Source organism: Plecotus auritus (assembly GCF_963455305.1).
Source record: "Plecotus auritus genome assembly, chromosome: 2".
Lineage (NCBI taxonomy): Eukaryota > Metazoa > Chordata > Mammalia > Chiroptera > Vespertilionidae > Plecotus > Plecotus auritus.
The window spans coordinates 104,600,149-104,622,163 of record NC_137771.1 but is presented as its reverse complement, the minus strand read 5'-3'; the positions used below and the strand labels follow the sequence as shown (position 1 = coordinate 104,622,163).

Here is a 22,015-nt window from a genome sequence, read left to right as displayed (position 1 = left end):
CGAGTCTCCGCCCGAGAGTCCAGACTCCCCCCACAAGAGTGTGGGTCCCCAGGGGCTCGCCTGGAACTGGGGTTCAGTGCAGTCAGAACTGGGGCTCAGTGCAATCAGGATCCTCTGACTCCCTTCCACTAGGGAAAGCCTGTGGCAACCTCCGCAGCCTTTGTGCGCACTGGCCCGCGTGCACCTTCAGACTTCTGCCTTTCCCAGCTCAAGTCTCCACCCGAGAGTCCAGACTCCCCCCGTAAGAGCGTGGGTCCCCAGGGTTCGCCCAGAACTGGGGTTCAGTGCAGTCAGAACTGGGGTTCAGTGCGGTCGGAGGCTTCCTTCCCCCTTCCGCCAGAGAAAGTCAGCCAGGCTCTCAGCCGCCCTTCCTCTCTGCGCGCACATAGCCCCTTTGCCGTACCTCCAATTCTCTGTGAGCTTTTCTCTTTCCTTCTAGCTGTAGAATTTTCACTCAGCCAGCTTTCCTGTGGTTCTGGATGGTGTCCGTTCTGTCCTTTAGTTGTAGTTTTGAAATTGTTGTGCGAGGCAGCAGTTTAGGTGTTTACCTATGCCGCCATCTTGGTTTCTCCCTGTAGTATCTATTTTCATCAGGGATGTTGGCCTGTAATTCTCTTTCTTTTTTTTTTTTTAATATGTTTTTTATTGATATTTTACAGAGAGGAAGGGAGAGGGATAGAGAGCTAGAAACATCGATAAGAGAGAAACATCGATCAGCTGCCTCCTGCACACTCCCCACTGGGGATGTGCCCCCAACCAAGGTACATGCCCTTGACCGGAATCGAACCCGGGACCCTTCAGTCCGCAGGCCGACACTCCATCCACTGAGCCAAACCGGTTTCGGCAAATTCTCTTTCTTTGTAGTGGTTTCTTTATCTGGTTTTGGTATTAGGGTAATGCTTGCTTCATAGAAAGATCCTTCCTCTTGAATTTTTTGGAAAAGTCTGAGAAGGATAGGTTTTAGTTCTTCTTTGAATGTTTGATGGAACTCTCCTGTGAAGCCGTCTGGCTCTGGGCTTTTGTTTGCTGGAAGTTTTTTGATGACTATTTCAGTTTCCTCCTTAGTTATCAGCTGTTGAGATTTTTTTGATTCTTCTTAATTGAGTTTTGGAAGGTTGTATTTTTCTAGGAATACGTCCATTTCCTCTAGGTTGTTAAGTTTGTTGGACTAGAGTTGTTCATAGTATTTTTTTTTTACAATCCTTTGTATTTCTGTGGGGTCTATTTGTTATTTCGCCTCTTTCATTTCTGACTTTTTTCAGTCTTTTCTTTTTGCTTCTTGGTGAGCCTGGCTGGAGGTTCATCAATCTTGTTTATCCTTTCAGAGAACCAGCTCTTGGTTTCATTGATCTTTTGTATTGTTTTTTTGGTCTCTATGTCATTTATTTCTGATCTGATCTTAGTATTTTCGTCCTTCTGCTCACTCTGGGCATTTCTTGTTATTCTCTTTCTAATTCTTTAAGTTGTAGTGTTAGATAATTTATTACCATTTTTTCTTGTTTTGTGAGGTAGGCATGTAATGCTGTGAACTTTCATATTAGGACTGCTTTCACTGTGGCCCATATATTTTGGGTTGTTGTGTTATCATTGTCATTCATTTCCAGGATGTTTTTAATTTCTTCTTTGATCTCTTTGGTAACCTAATCATTGTTTAATAGGATGTTATTCAGCCTCCAAGTGTTTGAATTTTTTTGGATTGTTTTTATTGTAGTTGATTTCAAATATTATGCCATTGTGGTCTTAGATAATGCTTCATATGATTTCAATCTTCTTGAATTTGGAGGGACTTCTCCTTTGACCCAATATGTGATCTATCTTTGAAAATGTCCTCCCATATGCACTTGAACAGACTGTATATTCTACAGCTTTGGGATGAAATGTTCTGAAGATGTCAAGTCCATCTGATGCAGTGAGTCATTTATGATTGCTGTTTTTTGACTAGAGGATTTATCCACTGATGTCAATGGGTTATTTACGTTCCCTACTATGATCGTATTATTGTTGATCTCTCCCTTGCTATCTTCCAGAAGTGTTTTTATGTATTTGGGTGCTCCTGTATTGGGTACATATATGTTTACCAGAGTTATATCATCTTGTTGTATCAATCCCTGTAGTATTATGAAGTGGCCTTCCTTAGGTCTTGTTATGGCCTTCACTCTGCAGTCTGTTTTGTGAGATATAAGTATTAGTACCTCCGCTTTTTTTTTCATTTCCATTTGCCTGATAGATATTTTTCCATTTGTGCACTTGCAGTGTGTGTGAGTCTTTTTTTCTGAGGTGGGTGTCTTGTAGACAGCAAATATATGGGTCATGTTTTCTTATCCATTCAGCCACTCACTGTCTTTTGATTGGAGCATTTAGTCCATTTACGTTTAAAGTTATTATTGATAGGTACTTGTTTGTAGCCATTTTTATTTTTTTTGCCTCTGTTCCTTCTTCTCCCTTATTTATTTTTTCCTTTTTTTACACCAGTCCCTTTAGTATTTCTTGCATTGCTGGCTTGGTAGTGATAAACTCCCTTAGCTTTTCTTTGTCTGTGAAGCTCCTGATTTCCCCTTCAATTTTGAATGATAGTCTTGCTGCGTAGAGTATTCTTGTTACTCCCTTACTTTGCATCACTTTGTATATTTCCTTCCATTCCTTTCTGGCCTGATGTGTTTGTGTAGAGAAATCATTTGATAATCTAATGGGAGTTCCCTTGTAGGTTACTTTCTGTCTCTCTCTTGCAGCCTTTAAGATTCTGTGTTATTAATGTTAGCCACTGTAATTATGACATGTCTTGGGGTTCATCTTGTTTGGGACTCTCTGTGCTTGTGTAATTTTTTTCTTCCCCTAATCAGGGAAGTTTTCTGATGTTATTTCTTCAAATCGGTTTTCTAACCCTTGCCCCACCTCTTGTCTTTCTAGCAACCCTATTAAACGTATATTGCTTCATTTCATGTTGTCCCAAAGCTCCCCCAGCCTCTCCTTCTGTCTTTTGATTTTTTTTCTCCTATTGCAGTTCAGATTGCTGCTGGGTCCCTGCCGGTTGCAGACAGCGGCTGCTGGCTCCCCAAGTGGTCGCGGGTGGCATATCCTGGCTCCCTGCGCATGCGCGTGGTTACGGGTAGTGGCTACTGGCTCCCCACGAGGTCACAGACAGCAGCTGGTGGCTCCCCGCTCATGCATGTGCTTGCAGGCAGTGGCTGCTGGCTCCCCGTGAGGTCGCGGGCAGAAGCTGCTGACTCCCTTCGTGCACGTGGTCGCGGGTAGTGGCTGTTGGCTCCACTCATGGTCGCAAGTGATGTCTACTGGCTCCCTGCGCGTACGCACAGTCTTGGCTGTGGCTGCTGGCTCCCCGCACAGTCGCGGGCGGTGGCTGCTGGCTCCCCTCGCATGCCTTTCTTGTTTTTTATTTTATTTTATTTTTTTATTTTTATTTTTTTAAACATATTTTATTGATTTTTTACAGAGAGGAAGGAAGAAGGATAGATAGTCAGAAACATCGATGAGAGAGAAACATCGATCAGCTGCCTCTTGCACACCTCCTACTGGGGATGTGCCCGCAACCAAGTTACATGCCCTTGACCGGAATCGAACCCGGGACCTTTCAGTCCGCAGGCTGACGCTCTATCCACTGAGCCAAACCGGTTTTGGCACCTTTCTTGTTTTTTAGAGGTGGGCCTGTAGTGCTATGAACTTTTCTCACACGACTGCTTTCATTGTGTCCCATAAATTTTGGATTGTTGTGTGCATTTTCATTTCTTTCCAAGATTTTTTTTTTATTTCTTACTTGATCTCTTTGGAACCCATTCATTGTTTAATAGCATGCTGTTTAGCCTCCATGCATTTGATTGTTTTTGAGCATTTTTATTGTAACTGATTTCTAATTTCATGCCATTATGGTCTAAGAAGATGCTTGATATGATTTCAGTCTTTTTTTTTTTTTACACCAAGCAACCTACATGGCTGCTTTTCTGATTTCAGTCTTCTTGAATTTGTAGATACTTAGCTTGTTTCCTAACATGTGGTCTATCTTTGAAAATGTCCCATGTGCACTTGAGAAGAATGTGTATTCCGTAGCTTTGGGGTGGAATGTTCTGAAGATGTCAGTTAGTTCCATCTGTTCTAGAGTGTTATTTAGGATTGCTGTTTCCTTCTTGATTTTCTTGTCTAGAAGATTTATCCAGTGATGTCAGTGTGGTATTAAATTCCCCTACTATGATCATCAATCTTTCCATTGGTGTCCTCCTGAAGTTTTTAAAATATATTTTGATGCTCCTGTATTGGGTGCATATATGTTTACCAGAGTTACAGCCTCTTGTTGTATCTTTCCCTTCAGTATTATGAAGTGGCCTTCCTTATCTCTTGTTATGGCCTTCAGTTTGAATTCTATTTTGTCACATGTAAGTATTACTTCCCCAGCTTTCTTTTCATTTCCATTTGCCTAAAAATTTTGTTCCCATCCCTTCACTTTCAGTCTGTGTGAGTCCTCTTTTCTAAGCTGGGTCTCTTATAGACAGCATATACCAGTATATGGGTTATATTTTCTTACTCATTCTGCTACCCTGTGTCTTTTAATTGGAGCCTTTAAGGTTATTATTTTAGGTACTGTTGTTGCCATTTTTATTCTTTATATCTGTGCTCCGTCTTCCCTTTCTAGTTTTTCTTTTTACAACAGTCCCTTTATCATTTCTTGCATTGCTGGCTTGGTGGTAATAAACTCCCTTAGCCTTTTTTTTTTGTCTGTGAAGCTCCTGATTTTCCCTTCAATTATGAATGATACCCTGACTAGATAGTATTCTTGAATTTAGTTCCTTGCCTTGCATCATTTTTGTTTGTTTGTTTGTTTTTATTTTTTTATTAAGGTATTATATGTGTACATATCTTACCATTGCCCCCCCACCCCACTCCCATACATGCCCTCACCCTCCAATGTTTTGCATCCGTTGGTTACTCTTATATGCATGCATATAAGTCCTTCAGTTGATCTCTTATTTCCCCCACCTCTCCCTAACCTTACCGCTGTAATTTGACAGTCTGTTTGATGCTTTACTGCCTCTGTATCTATCTTTATGTTCATCAGTTTATAATGTTTTTCATTATCCCCAAATGAGTGAGATCATGTGGTATTTTTCTTTCATTGCCTGGCTTATTTCACTTAGCATAATGGCCTTGCATCATTTTGTATACTTCATTGCATTCCTTTCTGGCCTGATATGCTTTTGCTGGGAAATAGGTTGATAGTCTAATGGAGTTCCCTTGTAGGTAACTTTCTGTCTCTGTCTGGCAGCCTTTAAGATTCTTACTTTATCCTTGATGTTTGACAATTTACTAGTAAATATGATGTGTCTTGGTGTCGGTCATTTTGTGTTCATCTTGTTTGGGACTTTCTGTGTTTCTTGGACTTGTCTCACTTTTTTCTTCCAAAGTCAGGGTAGTTTTCTGACTTTATTTTTTCAAAAAGATTTTGTATTCCTTGCTCAGCTTCCTCTCCTTCTGGCACCCCTATTATGTGGATGTTGTTTCATTTCTTGTTGTCCTATAGCTCACTTAGACTCTTCTCCTTAAAAAAATTTTTTTTTCCAGTTGCTGCTTTGCTGGGTAGTTTTTTCTACTTTGTCTTCTAATTCACTGATTGGGTCCTCAGCTTCTTCTAGTTTACTGTTGAAACATTCCATTGTGTTCATTATTGCCGCTATGTCATTCTTCATTTCCTCTTGATTCTTATACATGTTGGTGAATATCACATCCAGACATTTCAACATCCTCATAACCATTACCCTGAATTCCTTCTCTGAGAAATTGCTTGCCTCCATTTCATTTATTTCCTTTTCTGGTGATTGTTCCTTTTCTTTCATTTGGGGGTTGTGTCTTTGTCTCCCCATTTTTGCTGTTCTTTGTAGTTGTTCCTATGTATTAGATCAAACTGCTATGCCATCCACAATTTGAATTGGTCTTATATCAGTAGATGTATTGTGGTGCATTCTTTCATATCTCCTGGGCTGGATGTTCTAGGGAAGTTCCCTACTTGAGATATTTGAGTTCTCCTGATGTAGTTGGGTCTTTTTTTTTTTTAAAAAAAATATTTTTATTGATTTCAGAGAGGAAGGTAGAGGGAGAGAGAGATAGAAACATTAATGATGAGAGAGAATCATTTTCAGCTGCTTCCTGCAGGCTCCTTATGGGGATCAAGCCCTCAACCCGGGTATATGTCCTTGACCGGAATTGAACCCAGGACTCTTCAGTCTGCAGGCTGGTGCTCTTATCAACTGAGCCAAACTGGCTAGGGCTGTAGTTGGGTCTTGAATGTTATTATTCCTTTCATGGATGGAGTCTTCTCTCAGGGTGTCTTATTATGCGGCTTGCTGCCTGCCACAAAATTCCAACCACTGTGGAGGTGCTGGCCGAATAGCACAAAATACAACAAGCCAAGACATGACACAGAAGGAACAGAACACTAATGTACACAGGCACCTATAACACCTTTAAATGTGACCACCAGCCAAGAGAGAAATAGGAAAGAGAAAAGAGAGCAAAAATGATAGCGAGAAAAATAGAGAGAAAGAAAACATATGTGGAGAAAACACAACAAAACAAGCAAATAAACCAAAATGCACAAGCACCTAGAAAGGGGTGGAGGGCAGAATCTGTAGATGCAGGGTTTAAATAAAGAACATAAGGTTAAGGAATTAGAGGAATAGGGGAAGGACCCTGGTTTAGGATATAGAAGGGAGAAAAGAGACAAGAAGAAAAGAAAAATATTAATTAAAAAAATTTATTTCTTTGAAAAGGAGAGTAGAGTAGAGAGCAGATAGGCCTAAATTGAGGAACTGAAAGAAGTTTAAAAATTAGGAGAAAAGAGCAAGAAAAGAGAGAGAGAGAAAAAAGAGTAGTGAAGAAAAAGAAAAGAGAAGGGGTAATGGAATAGGAGCAGGGAAGAAAAAATGAGATAAATGAATAAACCAAGAGATACTAGAATGATACATCACTAAGGTGATAAAGAAGATCAATTTTTAAAAGGGAAAAAAGAAAGAAAAACTAAAATGGGAAAAGGAGTCGAAAAATGGGAGCAAAAAAAGAGAGGAAAGGAAGAAAATAAATAAAATTAGAAAAACAAAAATCTTATATAATAAAAGCCTATTATGGAAGTGTCCGGTCGGCCGGTCAGTCAAAGCGTAATATGCTAATGATATGCTAAGGCCGCTCAACTGCTTGTGATGATGTGCACTGACCACCCGGGGGCAGACAGTTGATTGGTCAAATGGTCGCTATAACATGCACTGAGCACTAGGGGGCAGATGCTCTGACCGATAGGTTAACTTGATGCTGGTGTCTGGCCTATCGGGACTGAGGGAGATGGACCGGACATGCTCCAGAGCCCTCCTACAGTCCCTCCCCGGCTGGCCAACCTCCCACGTCCCTCCCCAGCCCTGATCTTGCACTGATGGGGTCCCTTGCCCTGGAGAGGTCTCACAATCTGGGACCCCTTGGGGGATGTCAGAGAGCCGGTTTTGACCCCATGCCACAGGCCAGGCTGAGGGACCACACCGGTACACTAATTTGTGCATGGATCTCTATTATAAAAATAAAATGTAGTGTCGTTCTCTTTAGCTGAGTTTTAATGCCCCATGGGAGCTGGTTTAGGGCCCCACTCTTCAGTTCTGTCTGCCAATTCTGGGCTTCCTGTTAGTTGCTTAGGTGCTAACCATTGTCAGGCACTTTCTTTTGGCTTTTAGCACCCTGCTTTAAGCTCCAAGCAATCCACAGGTTCTCTGCTTGTGTCTGTCTCCACAGGCTTTTTCTGCAAGCAGATGGGGCCAGTATGCCCTCTTTGCCTGTCTGCCAGCTGTCAATCTTAATTACTCAAGCATCTATTTCTGACAGCGCTTTAGGTGGGGTTGGTACTGTTTCGCTTTCAGGGAATAAGATGGGTGTTTTTTTTTAAAAATATATTTGTATTGATTTCAGAGAGGAAGGGAAAGTTAGAGAGAGAGAAACATCAATGATGAGAGAGAATCATTGATCGGCTGCCTCCTGCACACCCCCTACTGGGGATTGAGCCCGCAACCCGGGCATGTGCCCTTGACTGGAATCGAACTTGGGACCCTTCAGTCCGCAGGCTGATGCTCTATCCACCGAGCCAAACTAGCTAGGGCAAGATGGGTGTTTTTTCCTGACCCACAAGTAGTGCTCCTCGAGTAGCCCAAAATATTATTCTGCCCTTGGTTGGACAGAGATCCTTGTATGGAGACATGGGGTTGGCTGGCAACCTGGAGTTTTTATCAGACTGGTTCCCAGAATATCTGGGTCAACAGGGCCCTCTTCCAATCCAGTCACTGAGGGCTCCTTGAGACTATTTAGACTTGTAAGCTTGGCCTGTGCCTTTGTTTCCTCTGCAAAGCTCAAAATACAGGGTGTGGCAGGCTGCATCACCTGCCCTGAGGCTACTGGGAGAAGTTAGCTCCTCTGGGGGGAGAAATGGCCCCTTAAGTTTGGAAGCCTAATGCAGGACTCTTGGGCAGCTCTTTGTCCTGCTTCCCTCCCCAGCCTCTCTTCAGGCACCTCAAGTCAGTGCCTCCCTCCCTGTGCCAAAGCCTCGGCTTAGTGATCGCAATGAAAAAGTCCTGTGTTCTGGGTTTAAAGAATAAAAACAAATACACAATGGAATACAGCACTGCTGTAAAAAAGAAAGAACTCTTACCATTTGCAACAGTATGGATGGACCTGGAGAGCAATATGCTAAGTGAAATAAGCCAGTCAAAAAAAAAAAATAATAAGTATCACATAATATCACTCATTTGTGGAATATAATGAACAATATAAACTGATGGGCAGAAATAGATCCAGAGACATAGAAGTGTCAAACCTCAGAGGTAAGGCAGGGGTGGATGGGTGAGGGTTGGGGGGTGCTGGTAAGAGATCAACTAAAGAACTTGTATGCGTATAAGCATAACCAATGGACACAGACAATAGGGAGGTGAAGGCCTGGATTGGAGTGTGGGAGTGGGCTAGGAGAGGATAATGGGGGATTAAGGGGGCATATGTAATACATTCAACAGTAAGAATTAAAAAACAAGAAGTACAAATTAGCCGGTACAGAATAGTCATGGGGATGTAAAGTACAGCATAGGAAATGTAGTCAATAATATTTTAATAACTCTATGGTGTTTGATGGTACTAGATTTATTGGGATGGTCACTTTGTAAGTTACATAAATGTCCAATCACTGGGTTGTGCACCTAAAACTATACTATAATTTAAAAATATTATTAAAAAAATAAAGAATAAGCCCTGAAAAAAACAAACAAAAACCAGAATGAAATACAAAACAAAAACAATGAAACCATGGCTTTCTCTCCCCCCAGCACTGTGCAGCCTTCCCCTCGTGGTGCAGCCTTTCACTGCTCTGGTCTTGGGTCCAGACTCCCCAGCAGCCAGCAGCCCTGTGGCTCTCCTTTTCACAGTTGGATGTTACACCTGCCGCCAAGGGACGTGGTTTTGGTGCTCAGCCTGGGCTGGGCATCTATTTTTGAGGGAATTGCTACTCCCTTAATGCAGCTTCCTCCTCTCCCTCTTGGCCCCCTGGCTTGGTGGCCTGCTACCCCTCTAGAGCCATTGTCACCCTTCCTACTAGTTTCCAGGCATTTTCTGCCCTTCCTTGTTGTAGGTTGCCTCCGCAGCTGTGCCTAATTTAATTCTAGGTGTTCTCCGATTTAGATTTCTGGTTTGGCCCCTGGATGAGGTGCACTACACATCTGCCTACTTGGCTGCCATTTTTTCTTCTCTTTATATTTTTATTTCAGTGATAAAGGGGGAAGGAGAGAGAGATAGAAGCATCATTGATGAGAGAGAATAATTGATTGGCTGCCTCATGCATGCCCCTCTATGGGGGATCGAGCCTGCAACCCAGGCATGTGCCCTGACCAGGAATCAAAATGTGTCCTCCTGGTTCATAGGTCAACACTCAACCATTGAGCAACATTGGCTGGGCTCTACTTTTTTTTTTTTTTTTTTTTAATCAAATCATCAATTCATGTACATTTGGGTTTCCACTTTTTGACTATTGTGAGTAATGTGGCTATGAACATTCGTGTTTTAAGTTTTGCTTTTGTGTGTATACTTAGGAGTAGAGTTACTGGGTCATATGGTAACTCTGTGTTTAATTTTTTGAAGAACTGTCAGACTGTTTTCCAAAGTGACTGCATCATTTTACATTCTCAGCAGTGAACAAGGATTCCAGTTTCTCCTCATCCTTGACATTTGTTATTTTGTCTTTTTGATTCTAGCCATTTTAGTGGGTGTAAAGTGATATTTCATTGTGGATTTTTAAAAGTATTTTTTTAAAATATATTTTTTCTTGATTTCAGAGATGAAAGGAGAGAGAGAGAAAGATGGAAACATCAGTGATGAGAGAGAATCATTGATCGGCTGCCTCCTGCCTACTGGGGATTGAGCCCACAACCCGGGCATATAACCTGACTGGGAATTGAAACTGTGACCTCCTGGTTCATACTTTGAATCTCAACCACTGAGCCATGCCGGCCTGGCTAAAGTATTTTTTATTAAAGTATATTTGGTATACAATATTATATTAGTTTCAACATAGTGATTCGACATTTTTATATACATTGTGGTATGCTCAGCACACTAAGTCTAGTGAAGTTGCAAAGTTATCACACTACTATTGACTGTATTGCTCTTCACTATTTTCACCCATCCCTCCACTTTCCTCCCCACTGGCAACCATCAATTTGTTCTTTGTTTCTATGAATCTAAATGTGTTTTGTTTTCCTTATTTGTTTTGATTTTCTAAAAAACCCCTACATATTAGTGAAATCATGTGGTATTTTTCTTTGTCTGACTTATTTCACTTAGAACGATACCCTCTAGGTTGATCCATGCTGTTGTGGATGGCAGTATTTTGTTCTTTTTAATGCTCATCACGGTAGTGTTCATTTTCATTTCCCTGATTGCTAATTGAACTCAGTTTTAGACATGTTTATTTTCGTTACCTGAAAGCATTTAGGTGGATATGTCAAATAGGCTGATTGGACTTGAGTTTGGAGCTTAGAGAAAGAGCTGAGTAGTTGTAGGTTGGGTGAAATTGGCCATTGTGTGGATGGAACCAAGCAGAGAGTGTGTGAAAAATGAGAAAGAAAATGGCTGAAGTCCAAAGCCTGAGAAACATTAGTAATTAAAGGACAGAAGACGAAACAGAGCCCACAGAGGAGACAGAGAGGGATGTGGAAAACCAGGAGAATGTGGAAACTGATGAAATAATATTTTAAGTTGGAAGAAAGGGACAATAATATAAAACATTGCTGAAGATTCAATAAAATTAGGACTGAAAAGTGACCTTTAGATTTTGTAGTAGGTAAGTCATTTAAATAGGGGTACATGGGCTGAGGCCAGATTAAAATAAATTCAGAGATGATTGAGAGGTAAAGAAGAGGGCTCAGCAAACGTAGACACAGTTTTAAAGAAGTTTGTGAAGGGGAGGAGATAAGTTGGGTGGGGGTCAAAAGATTTCATTTCAGATGAGATGGAAGATGTCAAAAATATTAAAGGAATACGCAGTATGGCAGTCTCCACAAGAGGGGAGAAGGCAATGAGATCCTGAGCTTATCTTACCTAATAATAGACAAACATGTAAATTGACTGTACCTCCGCTTCGCCCACAGCCAATCAGAGTGAGTATGCAAATTAGAAGGCCAAAGATGGCGGCCGCCCAGCTGCTCCAGGTGCGGAGTGGCCAGGTGGGGCAGGATGCCTGCTATGAGAGAGAGGGCAGGGGGGCGAAGGCATCTACAGGAGCGGAGTGCCACAGCGAAGACAAGACTGCAGACTCCGGAGTCTGCAGCGAAGACGAAGATGGCAGCAAAGACGAAGATGGCAGACTCCAGCTGGAGTCTGCAGCAAAGACGAAGAAGGCAGACTCTGGCTGGAGCGAAGGCCTGGGTCGTGGGTGCCGGAGGAAAACTGGTGCTGGAAGCCAAGGGAAGGAAGGCCTATTGCATGAATCTCTTCGTGCAGTGGGCCTCTAGTCCTATATAATAAAGAGATAATATGCAAATTAACCCTCATGTCTTCACAAGATGGCTGCCTACGACCAGACTGGCAGGGGGGTTAGTGAGGGATGACCAAACGACTGAACAAGCAGGCTGCATGGGGCAACAAGGCCAGCAGGGGGGTTAGTGAGGGATGACCAAATGACTGAACAAACAGGCTGCGTGGGGCAACCTGGCCGGCTGTGAGGGGCGACTAGGCCGGCAGGGGTGGCAGTTGGGGGCAACCAAGCTGACGGGGCATTTGGGGGCAACCAGACTGGCAGCTGGGGGGCAGTTAGGAGTGACCAGGCCAGCACGCAGAGGCAGTGAGGGGCGATCAGGCCGGCAGGGGGGGAAGTTAGGGGCGACCAGGCAGGCAGGCAGGCAGGCAGGTGAGTGATTAGCAGTCAGTGGTCCAGGATTGTGAGAGGGATGTCTGACTGCCGGTTTAGGCCAGGATTGGGCCTAAACCGGCAGTCAGACATCCCTGAGGGGTCCTGGATTGGAGAGGGTGCAGGCTGGGCTGAGAGGACCCCCTCCCGTGCACGAATTTCATGCATCGGGCCTCTAGTTTTATAATAGGGAGTGAGGGAGAAATGTGTGTCTTGAGGGCAGGGGGTTGATGTTTTCTTCGGCTTCTATTTTCCCTGTGAAGATAGAGATGAGGCTGTCTGCACTGAAGGACAGAGAAGGTGATATGTTCAAAGTAAAGAGTGGAGAAGGTTTGAAATAGACACTGTGGAAAATGGGAAAGAGAGAGCCAACCATGAAAATATAAATAAGATTTCTAGACTGCATTAGAGGTGTGAGACAATACATTCGCAATGGTACTGCTTTTCATGGTGTGTGATTTTTCTCCAGCGGTATTTAGCAGTGTAGAACTGGGGTAGGGAAGGCGGTTAGTGCTTTAGTTCAGGGCTTGGGTCTTTTAGCCCAACATAACAGAAGTAAAGTGGACTGTTAAGTTGAAGTGGAGCATGGAATTTAAGCTGGATGGGATAGAGGATTAATTCTTTTGAGTTACCATAGTAGGACCCCAAATTCTTTTGAGTTACCATAGTAGAATCTCACTATAGTATCATGTTATCTTACAGCAAATTAAAATTTCTGTACAAGTTTACTTGCTGCTGTACTACTATAATTATTACTGTAATCCAGATTTTGCTTGGTACCATTTGATTATTCTGTAATTTTAGTAAATAAAATATAATTTGTAGAATTTGTGAATGTACTTTTAAAAACACATTTTTAAATCTTACATTTTGATACAGTGTGAAACTGCAGCACAACAGGAATTTGCTGAAGAACTTCAGAAGCGAGAACATTTTTTAGTTGAAAGAGAACAGCTGTTGTTCAGACATGAAACTGCCTTGAGTAAAATGAAAGGTGTGGAAGAAGAAGTTCTTACAAGATTTCAGATTATGAAGGAGGTAACTGTAGCATTTGATTTTAGAGTTTCTCTTTTTTCTCTTAATTTCGATCCACTAGTTATTAGCGTTTTCCACAGAGGCTTTATTTTTTTCTTCCCAACCGCCTTCACACACACACACACACACACACACACACACACACATATTTTTTTTCCTGGACGATTTGTAAATTACTTGCAAAAATTATGACACAGCACCCCTACAAATGTCCTTAGTATTATAGATACTTATTTTTTGATGTATGTATCCCCTAAGAATAAGTACATTCTCTGTACTGTTATCATATTAGGAAATTAATACTAATTAAGTAATTTAATTTGATGTACAATTCACACTCACTTTCCCACTTGGGAAATGTCTTTTATTGTTTCTTTTGTTATATTTTTGGATCAAGAAACTAGACATAATTCATGCATTATGTTCATTTTTATATCTTCGTGCTTTCTTCGAATCTAGAGCAGTCAACTCTACTATTTTTAAAAAAATATATATTTTATTGATTTTCTCACAGAGATAAAGGGAGGGGGATAGAGAGCCAGAAACATCGATCAGCTGCCCCCTGCACACCTCCCACTGGGGATGTGCCCACAACCAAGGCACATGCCCTTGACCGGAATCTAACCTGGGACCTTTCAGTCCGCAGGCCGACGCTCCATCCACTGAGCCAAACCGGCTTTGGCCTATTTTTGTTTTTTTGAGAGACTTCTCTTTGAAGGCTCCAGGCCAGTATTCTTATAGAGCAGCAGTCGCCAACCTTTCGGACCTCATGGACCACTAGTGCTCCCTGGACCACTGGTTGACGACCGCTGTTATAGAATATGTCTTATTCTGGATTTGCCTATTGTTTCCTAATGATTATATTCAGATTAATTGTTTATGTGAAGAATGTTATATAGGTTGTACTAGAGGCCCGGTGCACGAAATTTATTCACGGGGGGGGTGTGTTCCTCAGCACAGCCTGCACCCTCTCTAATCTGGTAGGATCGGGCCTAAACGGGTGATCGGGCCTAAACGGGCAATCGGACATCCCTCTCATAATCCAGGACTGCTGGCTCCCAATTGCTCGCCTGCCTGCCTTCCTGATTGTCCCTAACTGCTTCTGCCTGCCAGCCTGATCACCCCCTAACCACTCCCCTGACAGCCTGATTGATGCCTAACTGCTCCCCTGCCAGCCTGTTTGCCCCTAACTGCCCTCCCCTGCAGGCCTGGTCACCCCTAACAGCCCTCCCCTGCAGGCCTGGTCACCCCTAACTGCCCTCCCCTGCAGGCCTGGTACCCCCCAACTGCTCTCCCCTGCAGGCCTGGGTCCCCCCCAACTGCCCTTCCCTGCAGGCCTGGTCGCCCCCAACTTCCCTCCTCTGCTGGCCTGGTCACCCCTAACTGCCCTCCCCTGCAGGCTTGATCACCCCCAACTTCCCTCCCTTGCAGGCCTGGTCCCTCCCAACTGCCCTCCCCTGTTGGCCATCTTGTGGTGGCCATCTTGTGTCCACATGGGGGCAGCCATATTTGACCACATGGGAGAAGCCATCTTGTGTGTTGGAGTGATGGTCAATTTGCATATTACTCTTTTATTAAATAGGATAGAGGCATGGTGCATGGGTGGTGGCCAGCTGGTTTGCCCTGAAGGGTGTCCCGGATCAGGGTGGGGGTTCCCTTGGGGCGTGGGGTGGCCTGGGCGAGGGGCCTGTGGTGGTTTGCAGGCCGGCCATCCTTCTTTGTTTCATATCAAGAGATATTTTCCTGTATGTATAACATATAGCGTAAAATTCTTTCTGTTTTAAAAGTCTTGTAATCACCACCATAATCAAGATAATAATTCCAGCACTCAAAGTTTCCTTATGCTCCTTTGTAGTTATCCCTATTCCCCCAATCTCAAACCCTAAAAACCACTGATCTTTTTTCTGTCCCTGCCTTTCCCAAAATGTCATGTAAATAGAATCATTACATGATTTTTCTATATCTTAGCTTTTTTAGCAGCAATTCAATTTTGCTGTATCTCCCTATGCTTTTTAAAAAATCTTTATTGTTGATATTATTATAGATGTTCTCCATTTTTCCCCATTGCCCCCCTCCACTGGGTTCCCAACTTGCCCCAGGCCTTCACCTCCCTACTGTCTATGTCCATAGGTAAGATCTTTGGTTAATCTCTTCCTGCCCCCTCCTCTCTTCCATCTGAGATTCATCAGTCTGTTCTATGCTTCCATGCCTCTGATTCTATTTTATTCACCAGTTTATTTTGTTCATTAGATTTCTTGTTCATTTATTTTGATTTTTAGATTCAATTGTTGATAAGTATTTTTTTGCCATTTTATTCATAATTTTTATCCTTCCTCCTTCCACTCTCTCTCCCCTCCCCTTCTTCCTCTTCCTCCTCCTCCTCTCATGTCTTACTGGTTTGGTGGTGATGATATTCTTTAGCTTTCTCTTGTCTGGGAAGCCGTTTATCTGACCTTCAATTCTAAATGAGAGCTTTGCTGGGTAGAATAATCTTGGATGTGGTCCTTGCTAGTCATCACTTTGAATATTTCTTGCCACTCCCTTCCAGCCTGCAAAGTTTCTGGTGAGAAATCAGCTGACAGTCATATGGGCACTCCGTTGTAGGTAACTAACTGCTTTTCTCTTGCTACTTTTAAGATTCTCACTTTATCTTTAGCCCTTGGCATTTTAATTATGATGTGTCTTGGTGTGGGCCTCTTTGGGGTCCTCTTGTTCGGGACTCTCTGTGCTTCCTGAACATGTAGTCTATTTATTTCACCAGGTAGGGGAAATTTTCAGTCATTATTACTTCAAATAGGTTTTCAATCTTTTGCTCTTTCTCATCTCCCCATAATGCAAATGTTGGTATGCTTGAAGTTGTTCCACATTCTCCTTATACTGTCTTCATATTTTTGAATTCTTTTTTTTTCTCTCTTCTGAATGGGTGTTTTATAGTTCCTCATATTCCACATAATTTGAATCTCAGACTCCTTTACTCTACTGCTGAATCCCTGTAAATTATTCTTTCTTTCAGTTAGTGTATGCTTAATTTCTGACTGATCCTTTTTCATGATTTTGAATTTCTCACTAAGATCCTTGAGTAACCTTATAAGTATGGTTTTGAACTCTGTATCCTAAAGTTTGCTTGCTTCTATTTCATTTGTGACATGTTTTTTGTCTCCCCATTTTGGCTGCTTCCCTTTGTTAGGTAGAGCTTCCATGTCTCCTGGAATTGGTAGAGTGTCCTTGTGTAGTAGGTGTTCTGTAGGGGCCAGTGGCTCAGACTCCCCAGTCATCTGAGCTAGGCACTCCAGGTGTGTCCCTGTGTGGGCTGTGTACACAGTCTTATAGTTGAGCCTTGATTGGTGTTGGCAGTCACTGGGAGGAATTGACCTCCAGGCCAAATGGCTGTGAGTACCACCTATGGCCACACTGGGAGAGCTACTGTGCAGGAAACACCCTGTGGAGCAGGACTTGCTTCAATGGGTCTTTGGTGCTCCTTGAGCCTGCCCCTTGAGTGTGTCACTTGTGGATGTGTAGAGTTGCACTCTGGTATGATCTGAAGCTGTCCAGCAGGTGCACTGGCTCTAGGACCTCTAGGGAGGTGCAAAGTCAGCCATTGCCTGGGGCCACCCAACAGGAGCTATTTGTATTGGGCTTGGAGGTGCCCAGGCAAGGCCCAGCTGTGAACCAAGGCAGGCTCATGCTAGCTCAGGGTCTTGATCCCTTTTTTTTGATAGGTTTGGAGCACAGTGACCCAGCTGCAGCTTGTTTGAGAGAGTTTAGCAAAGTCTAAAGCCTGAGCAAGTACAGGCAATTCATATGCAAAAGCTGCTTCAACATGTTGGGTGGGGCTGCAGATTGGATGGACGGAGTCTTAGGGAATCACCAGGGCAGATCAAACAGATATGGCTGCCAGTCAGCCCTGCAACCAGAGAGGTCCCAGCATAGCAACAATGACCCTGCAATCACTTCCATCTGGGAGAAAATCACCCCTGAGTTTCTGCCCTGATGCCAGATAATCCACTTCCTCCCTTTATGTCTCTGGGTTCCCTAGAGCCTCACCTGGCAGTAGGGCTCAGAGGAAGAAGGACTTTGTAAGTTCAGTTCGTGCGCCAGCCCTTTCAGAGGAACAGCTAGGTCTCCAGTAGCCTCCTTGTCACTGAGCCCCAATCCCCACTGGTTTTTACAGCCTATGGGGGCTTCTTTTTCCAACTCTGGAACCTCTTTTGGGGTCTGTTGTGGGGAAGGGACCTCTTGTTCCTCATGGGCTGGCTTCCACAGAGATGATCTCCCTCCCAGTTAAAAAAACTGCACATGTGGGTGTTGGACCAGCCCAATCTGTGCCTCCATCCCTTCTACCAGTCTCAATGTGCTTTCTTCTTTACTTCTCTAGTTGTAAAGAAGACACCTGCTGGACAGCTTCAGATCATACCAGAGTGCAACTCTACACATCCACAAGTGACACACTCAAGGGGCAGGCTCAATGAGCACCAAAGACCCATTGAAGCAAGTCCTGCTTCCATTCAGCCAGCTTTCAGGCAGTTCTGCATGATGGCTATTCTGTGTTTTAGTTGTAATTTTGATGTGGTTATGGGAGGTGGCGAGTATAGGTATTTACCTATGTCGCCATCTTGGTTCTCTCCAAAGGTACTTAACCCTATGCTTTTGTTTGAGTTTATCCTGTTTGGGGTTCACTAAGCCTCCTGAGTTTATAAATTTATGTTTTTCACCAAATTTTGGAAGTTTTTAACCAATATTTCTTCAAATTTTTTTACTCCTAGTACTTTCTCTTCTTCTTTTGGGTTTCCAATTACTCATATGTTAGGCTTTTTACTATTACTACTAGAGGCCCAGTGCACGAAATTCATGCACTGGGGGGTCCCTCAGCCTGGCCTGTGCCCTCCCACAGTCCGGAAGCCCTGTAATTAATAGCCCCTGCAGAGTAAGGCCCCGTCCACCCGCCACAGCACCGCCAGGGGGTAGCCTGGGCCTCCCTGTTTGGGGCGATAGATCGTGGGGCTCCACCATCTATGGCCCCAAAGAGGTAGGTCCTGCCCACCCGGCTGGGGCTCCTCAATCGATTGCCCGCACAGAGAGAGGTCCTGCCCATCCTCTGCAGCCTGCAGGCCGGTGGCCTGGACCTCCCTCTGCAGGGCGATCATGCAATCAATTGCACCCTACAGAGGGAGGCTCGCCCACCCTCTGCAGCCCACCAGTTGGTGGCCTGGCCTTTCCTCTGCAGGGCAATCATGCGATCGATTGTGCCCCACAGAGGGAGGTCCCGCCCACCTGCCGCAGCCCACCAGTCGGTGGCTTGGGCCTCCCTCTTTGGGGTGATCGTGGAGCCCCCTGATTGATTGATCGCCCCGCGGGCTGGTGGCCTGAGCTTCCCTCTGCAGGGTAATCATGTGATCACTCGCATCCCGCAGAGGGAGGCCTGCCCACCCGCTGCATCCTGCCAGTCAGTGGCCTGGGCCTCCCTCTTTGGGGCAATTGTGGAGCCCCCGATTGATTGATTGCTCCATTGGCCGGTGGCCCTCGCCTCCCTCTGCAGGGCAATCATGGGGCAGTGTTTGGGCCCCTGACCAATAGCATCGCACCTGCCTTGGCTGGCTTGGTGCCAGTGGGTGTCACAGTGTGGTCGTCCGGAAGGTCGTCTGGATAGTTGTTTTGCTGTCTGGTCATCCAGCCGATTTGCATGTTATGCTTTTATTATTATTACTAGAGGCTAGATCACCCGTGGGCAAACTACGGCCCACGGGCCGGATCTGGCCCGTTCGGCTGTTCTATCCGGCCCGCGGAGCCGAAAGAGCGGAGGGTTCTCTTGCTCTCCCCTCCTCTCCTTTACTTTGAATTTATATTAGGTCACACAAACACTCCATCCATGCTTTTGTTCCAGCCCTCCGGTCCAGTTTAAGAACCCATTGTGGCCCTCGAGTCAAAAACTTTGCCCACCCCTGGGCTAGATGCATGAAATTTGTGCAAGAGTAGGCCTTCCTTCCCCTGGCTGCCGGCACCAGCTTTCCTCCGGCACCCGGGACCCAGGCTTCCCTCTGGCTGCCAGTAGGCACCTGGGACCCAGGCTTCCCTCGCAGCCCCAGCTTCGTCGGAAGGATTTCCGGTCCAATTAGCATATTACGCTTTTATTATTATAGACTAGAGGCCCAATGCATGAAAATTCATGCAAGAGTAGGCCTTCCTTCCCCCAGCTGCCGGCACCAGCTTCCTTCTGGCACCTGGGACCCGGGCTGCTAGCACTGACTTTCCTCCAGCACCTGACTTTCCTCCAGGACCTGGGCTTCCCTCCTTTGGCCGCCGGCAGGCACCCGGGACCCAGGGTGGCTTCCCTCAGGCCGCCCATAGGCAACTGGGACCCGGGCTGGCTTCCCCTAAGGTTTTGCATTTTTTTGACACTTCATCATATTTTTCTGATTCTTTTTTTCCCCCCTTTCTTCCCCCATTGACCCCTCCAGCCCGCCCCCGCCCCCCTCCACCCTCCACAGGCCCTCACCGCCCCATTGTCTGTGTCCATGGGCCATGCATATATGCATACAAGGTCCTTGGTTGATTACCTCCCACCCACCCACCATCTCCTGCCTTCCCTCCGAGATTCCGCACTCTGTTCCATGCTTACATGTCTCTGGATCCACTCCGTTCATCAGATTATTTTGTTACTTAGATTCCACATATAAGTGAGATCATGTGATACTTGTCTTTCTCTGACTGACTTATTTCACTTAACATGATACTCTCCAGGTCCCTCCATGCTGTCTCAAAGGGTAAGAGATTCTTCTTTTTTACTGCTGAATAGTATTCCATGGTATAAATGTACCACAGCTTTTTTATCCACTGATGGGCACTTGGGTGTTTCCAGATTTCAGCTATTGTAAATTGTGTTGCTGTAAACATAGGGGTGCATACATTCTTTCTGATTGGTGTTTCCGGTTTCTTAAGATATATTCCTAGAAGTGGGATCACTGGATCAAATGGCAGTTCCATATTTAAGTTTTTGAGGAAACTCCATACTTTTTTCCATAATGGCTGCACCAGTCTGCATTCCAGCCAGCAGTGTATTAGGGTTCCTTTTTCTCCACATCCTCGCTAGCACTTGTCATTTGTTGATTTGTGGATGGTAGCCATTCTGACAGGTGTGAGGTGATACCTCATTGTCATTTTGATATGCGTCTCTGTGATATCAGTGACTTTGAGCATGTTTTCATATATCTCTTGGCCATCTGTATGTCTACTTTTGAGAAGTGTCTATTTAGGTATTTTTCCCATTTTTCAAGTGGATTGATTGTCTTCTTTCTGTTAAATTGTATGAATTCTTTATATATTTCAGATATTAACCCTTTATCAGATATATCATTGCCAAATACGTTCTCCCATACAGTGCTCTCCTTTTTGTTTGTTGATGGTTTCTTTTGCTGTGCAAAAGCTTTTTATTTTGATGTAGTCCCATTTGTTTGCTTTCTCCTTAGTTTCCTTTGCCTTAGGAGATGTATCTGTTAACATATTGCTACAAGAGATGTCTGAGATTTTGCTGTCTATGGTTTCTTCTAGGACTTTTTTGGTTTCACAGCTTACATTTAAGTCTTTTATCCATTTTGAATTTATTCTTGTGTATGGTGTAAGTTGGTGGTCTAGTTTCATTTTTTTGCATGTATCTGTCCAATTTTCCCAGCACCATTTATTGAGACTGTCTTGACTCCATTGTATGCTCTTGCCTTCTTTGTCAAATATAAATTGAGCTAATGGGTTCGGTCGATTTCTGGTTTCTTTTGTTCTGTTCCACTGTTCTATATGCCTGTTCTCATGACACTACCAGGATATTTTGATTACGGTTGCTTTGTAGTATAACTTGAATTCTGGTATTGTGATTCCTCCAAGTTTGTTCTTTCTCAAGAATGCTGCACTATTCATGGTCTTTTTTGGTTCCATGTAAATTTTTGGAGTATTTGTTCTAGATCTGTGAAATATGCTGTTGGTATTTTATTTTATTTTTTTAACTTTTTTTTTTTTTTTTTTTGCTGTTGGTATTTTAATAGTGATTGCATTTAATCTGTAGATTGCCTTGTGTAGATGGCCATTTTAATGATGTTTATTCTACCAATCCATGAACATGGTATATTCTTCAACTTATTTATATCTTCTTCTATCTCCTTTTTTAACATCCTGTAGTTTTCCGAGTACAGGTTTTTGCCTCCTGGGTTAGGTTTATTCCTAAGTATTTTAATTTTTTTTGTTGCAATGGTAAATGGGATTGTTTGTTTAGTTTCTCTTGCTGAGAATTAATTATTTGTGTATAAAAAAGCCATTGATTTTTGGGTGTTGATTTTGTATCCTGCTATATTTCCAAATTTATTTATTACATATAATAGTTATTTTAATGGGCTTTTTAGGGTTTTCTATGTATAATATCATGTCTTCTGCGAATAATGAGAGTTTTACTTTCTCCTTACCAGTTTGGAAGACTTATTTCTTCTTCTTGTCTGATCGCTGTGGCTAGGACTTCCAGTACTATCCTATATAATAAAGATGTAATATGCAAATGGTCGTTATGCCATGAAGCGTAAC

At 43.7% G+C, this 22,015-nt stretch overlaps 1 protein-coding gene across 6 annotated transcripts in view; it reads left to right on the top strand.

The window, feature by feature from the left end:
- Positions 1-22,015, top strand: part of CCDC138 (coiled-coil domain containing 138) — a gene marked incomplete at its 3' end in the record, with an annotated part of 288,926 nt that overhangs the window by 28,115 nt on the left and 238,796 nt on the right. For all 6 annotated transcript variants that reach the window (XM_080657466.1, XM_080657465.1, XM_080657464.1 and 3 more), the window contains exon 6: positions 13,301-13,459. In XM_080657466.1, coding sequence (XP_080513592.1) covers positions 13,301-13,459 — 159 coding nt within the window. The remainder of the gene's footprint in view (positions 1-13,300; positions 13,460-22,015) is intronic.